Source organism: Hipposideros armiger, unplaced genomic scaffold (genome assembly GCF_001890085.2).
Source record: "Hipposideros armiger isolate ML-2016 unplaced genomic scaffold, ASM189008v1 scaffold_174, whole genome shotgun sequence".
Taxonomy (NCBI): domain Eukaryota; kingdom Metazoa; phylum Chordata; class Mammalia; order Chiroptera; family Hipposideridae; genus Hipposideros; species Hipposideros armiger.
The window spans coordinates 2,023,193-2,028,215 of record NW_017731524.1 but is presented as its reverse complement, the minus strand read 5'-3'; the positions used below and the strand labels follow the sequence as shown (position 1 = coordinate 2,028,215).

At 36.1% G+C, this 5,023-nt stretch overlaps 1 protein-coding gene across 5 annotated transcripts in view; it reads right to left on the bottom strand.

The window, feature by feature from the left end:
* The window catches only part of PIBF1 (progesterone immunomodulatory binding factor 1), a 203,085-nt gene that overhangs the window by 25,773 nt on the left and 172,289 nt on the right, over positions 1-5,023 (bottom strand). For all 5 annotated transcript variants that reach the window (XR_002125127.1, XR_002125130.1, XR_002125128.1 and 2 more), the window contains exon 17: positions 4,530-4,703. Coding sequence is in view for 1 of the 5 variants with exons in the window: in XM_019652149.1 (XP_019507694.1) it covers positions 4,530-4,703 (174 nt within the window). In the remaining 4 variants the exon portion in view is untranslated. The remainder of the gene's footprint in view (positions 1-4,529; positions 4,704-5,023) is intronic.

Here is a 5,023-nt window from a genome sequence, read left to right as displayed (position 1 = left end):
TCTTCCAAGTCTGTTTTGTCTTTTGTTTTTCCCCATAGTCAAACCTTTAGCACCTAGCACTACTTAGTAGATATTTATGATTAATCAGTAAATTGATTCAATCAAGCACAGGCATGTGGAGAGAGGACAGACAAAGTCTCCTTTAGTTTATTATCTGTAGAACAGTGGTAGGCTGCGTTGGACGTATTTTTTTCCTATTATTTTATTTCATCTTCATGCCAAGACACAAAGTTATGGCGATAGAAAGATGTTCTGCTTCCTTCTACTAATCTGTTTATAGACATCATCTCTGTGTCAGAGCAAGTTCCTACAGGCCTTTTTTTTTTTTCTGGCTGTCATTAGTTCTATTTAGAATCATCTAGCTTGAGTGGGTATTTTAAAACAGAGCTGTTGAGTGTAAGCCACAGAGCTTAATAAATCTTAGGGCCAAGAGAGGAGCTGGAAGAAACGGTACCGGAATCCTCTTTTCCTTCCTTAGCACTGGGGTTGGCTAGGCCAATGCACGGAATGGCTAGACCTCAGACACTGCCCGTCTGATATGCTATTATTTGAGCCTTTTGAAGGCTCGTTTTGCTTCTAAGACTGTTATTTCACTTATATGCTCCCCTACAGTGAAGCCTATAATCACTGATTTAATGTTAAACATGTCTGGTGTTATGTATGGCAGTTCTCAGCTCCTGTTCTACTTACCACAATAAGTAGAAGGGAAAAGGAAGATGACGGTCTCTGAGTCTATCAAAAGCAAAGTTACCTGGAAGAACCTCTTTTTACTAGCCATAACTTTTGTATCTTGGTATAAAGATTAAAAAAAAAAAGAGGAAAAAATAGGAAAAAAATTATTCACTGATAGTATTAAACAATGTTAGCATGGTTTCTGAAATCCAGATAAGAAACATTTTAAAAGCAATAAAATTCTGTACAATTCCTATTAGGATAATACAGCTACAAAGCATATGAAAATAAGATGTAGAACAATTTCGTTCAGTTTTATTGTTTGATCATATAGATGATCCCTTTTATAGCAATGGTAAATCTGAGCACAGAAAATTTGACTTTAACATCAGATAGTATCTAAAATACCATCACATACTGGACACACAGAAAACCAAGCACATGCAGTTGGAAATATTTTCATATTAGAGGTCAAAGGCACATCTATTCCTGACTCTATTATTAACTGCGTAAACTTAGGCCTAATCTACTCTGGTTCAATGAGCTTCAGTTGCCTAATTGATAAAATGTATACTTGTGTTACCTTTTTGGATTTTTGCCAGTGGACAAGTGTTTGGGTATGTTTATTTTGCATTTCTTCTACTGTGAGGTTGAGCAACTTTTCATATATATATAAAAAGGTATTTCCTTTTCTGTTGATATCCTTGACCCATTTTTTCTACTGGGTGATTGGTCATTTTCTTATATATTTCAAGGAGCTCTTTATATGTTAGAGATATTAGCCCTTTGTAATATGAGTGGCAGTTTGTCCCATTAATTTTTACTTGACATTGTTTACACTTTTTTTTTTTGCTATGCACTTCCTGATTCTGATGTAACTGATTACATCAATCTTTAATTTTATGGCCTTCTCCATGGTTTCTTCTTCCATTTTCCTCGTTAATTTTATGGTTTATTTTTCTCTTCTTTTTCAAACACTTAGATCTTTGATTTGCTTGACGTTTATCCTGACTTATGGTGATAGGTGTGGATTCAACATCTTTTCACCCATGGTTATTGTGTAATGACATTATGTACTGCAGAGATAACTTTTTCCTCAACCGATCTGAGATTGCTATCTTTATCTTATACTAAACTTCCATAAGTGTATGATTTATTTCTGGATTAAACTCTATTCCAATAGTCTATTTATTCATGCACCCATGTCATACTGTTTCAGTGTTTAATGATTGAGATATTTTTTCACTGTATTCTTAGGGATAGGGGTGGGGAGGGATTATGTTGTATGTGTATACATATAAAACTTAGGAAGAACTTTTATAGCATTGAGTATTCCTAACTATGAAAATATTTTAATATTATCTCTCACTTACATTTTTGGCATAAATTGTCCTGCCCTAATTGCCCTAATAAAATGGTTGTGTCACAAGATCCCAATTCACAAACTGACAAAACCAAGAAAAATAAACCAACATAACATTTAAGAACTAGAAAACATGTTTGCCACTACCGGAATCCTTTGGTAAGATGAAGTCTTTTTGAAATCTGGTTTGTTTCTAACTTGGTTCAGTTCTAACTATATTCTTGCCCGACTCCTGACCACTGATTCCATCTCTTATTTTAAATTCTGCTCCTATTGTTTGGACCTGACTTTTTTTTGGTATGTATGTATATATGTATTTATTATATTAAATTTATTGGAGTGACATTGGTTAGTAAAATTATATAGGTTTCAAGTGTACAATTCTATAATACATCATCTATCTTTTGCATTGTGTGCTCACTACACAGGGTCAGTTCTCCTTCCATCCCCATATATTTGACCCCCTTTACACTGTTCTACCACCCACCCTCCCGCCTTACCCTCTGGTAACTACTAAACTGTTTTCTGTGTCTGTGAGTTTGTGTTTGTTGCTTTCAGGTTTTTTTTTTTTAATTTTATTCGGAAACAGTGTGTTTTTCCAGCTCCAAATCAAGTAGTTGTTTCAGTGTAGTTGTGGAGGGTGCAACTCAGTGGTCCATGTGGGGATCGAACCGGACACCTTGGTGTTTTGAGCACTGCACTCCAACCACCTGAGCTAACCGGCTACTCCTCTGATTCCTATTTCAACCCTGACTTTCCTATAGAGTTATTCCCTTTTCTTCAAGTCCTGCCTTTTTTCCCTTCATCGATAGAAACATGTCTTTTAAAAAAATGTTACCTAAGATTATCTAGCTTTTTAATTGTGTTTGATGGAATCAATTTTGGACTGTTTTTTGTTTTTTTTAAAGAGTTTTATTGGGGAATTGGGAGATGGGAACAGCGCTGGGGAATTGGGGGAAGGGGAACAGACAAGTTGCTGTCCTTTTTGTTCTTCAGTCTAGTTGTGGAGGACGCTGCTTCNTTTTTAGCTGAGCCATCCCGCCACCTGTTGGCAGCTCACGGCTGCTCAGCTCGGGCTGACTCGAACCGCTGTTGCTCAGAGCTCAAACTCTCGAGCGAGCTCTTAACCAACTGAGCCACTCAGCCAGCCCCCGACGGCAGCCGCATTTGGTACCATGTGACCCCGGCTCACTAGAGTAAGGGCAACCACTCAGTAGGCTGGCCAAGAGCCTTAACTAGTCTTGCCGAAAAAGGGTATCACCCAGGGAAGATGAGCGGCACCGATTAGATTTGCACTCCTGGAAAATACAGGGAGAACTAGCTCGTAAGAGAACAGATGTGGGAGGGATGTATTGAAACAGGTCTCAAGACAAGGAGCCGTGAGCAAGTTAATGAGGAAGTGGAAACTGTGAGTAAGCAGAAAGCAGGAGAGAAACAAAGAGAAGCTGATGCACCACCAGAGGAAAAGATGCACCGGCTCAGCTGCAGGAATCCATACAGTCGCCTTGCCTTGGATCCAGGCTGCTCAATCTAGGTTTCCTGTTTTCTCCCTCTGTCAGCTCAGTCTCCTTTACTGCCACATAGATCCTAGCCATCGTCTCTTATTTCATCTAGATTGTAACTCTCTGTCACTTCTTTTTTTATAGGTTGAACTGTTTAATCTCCTCATTGATCTTGAGTAGCATTATGTGATTGTATAATGAAATAGCTTAGATCAGAAGCTCCCATACGTGACCGATTATTATAATCATCTAGGGAGTTAAAAAAAAATTAAGATTCTGGGACTCACTGAATCAGAATATCGTAGAGAAAATCTTTCCGGTTTTGAGTCTCTTATGTTCAGAAGGTAAAAATCATGTTTCTTCTGAGAAATTAAAGCATTCATGGAAAACCATGTTGAAGAACAGTGAAATATTTTATAATATTACTTCCACTTTGATCCTGTTTCCTTTTTATTATTATTCTTACTATTTGTTAAAACATTTTTAAACTCTTTTAATTTCTTGTTCTTTGACTAATGTCTGTGCACGTAATACATTTCTACCTAATAAGTATTTCATTTAATTTTAATATGATTAGTTTTATACTTTGAGGAAACTCTTAGAACAAAATACACTATTTTACAAATAAAAGGGGCAGTTGATATTTTGCATCCCTTTTATTCTTATATAAATTAAAAATTTTTACAGAAGGTCCTTCTGATTCCCCTATAACTAGTCCCTGGACACTGGAGAAGGTAAACGCTAGACTAAGGCTAATTTCTGGGCAAGTCCAATATGTTAACTGCAAATATAAAACCCAACTCTCAGCTGTAAAGATAGGTTATAAACACGTATATATTTATACTCAGAAAAGGGATTAATACAGGGGTTTCCAGGCTCTTTCACTAAACTATTAAAATTAGTTTAAAACCAATATGAAGGAAAGAAATATAAGTAAAATATATTTAGTGAATATTAGAGAGATTAAAATTCTAAGTTTTTTTTGTACTTACAAAGAGTGTTGGTTTGGGTATAAATATATTGTCTTCATGTTCTCTAGGCACATTCAAAGTTTTTGAATTCTGATTTTCTGTTACATTTTTGGGTTCCGTTTTAGAAAGAAGTAACCTGTCCTTAGGATGCTTATCGTGCATATTAGTGACAATCTGTTTCATTGCTGCCAATTCCTGTTGATGTATGAAAAGAAAAGAAAACGGTAGGTATGATTTTAGCAAGTAGATTAATAATGACTGATGGTAAAACATTTATTTTTATTCTTGAAGTAGGAGAAACATTTGAAGTAATTATACTATATGAATGAGAAAAGTGAAAATAACATTAATGAACAATGACATATGACTCTCATTATCATTAATAGTTTTATTATGATAAATAATACATATATCAATCCATAGTCTAATGGTTCCCAAATTTTTCTGCACATTGGGATCACTTGTAGAGCTTCAAAAACTACTGATGCCTGTGTCCACTCCCCCCCCCCCCCCCC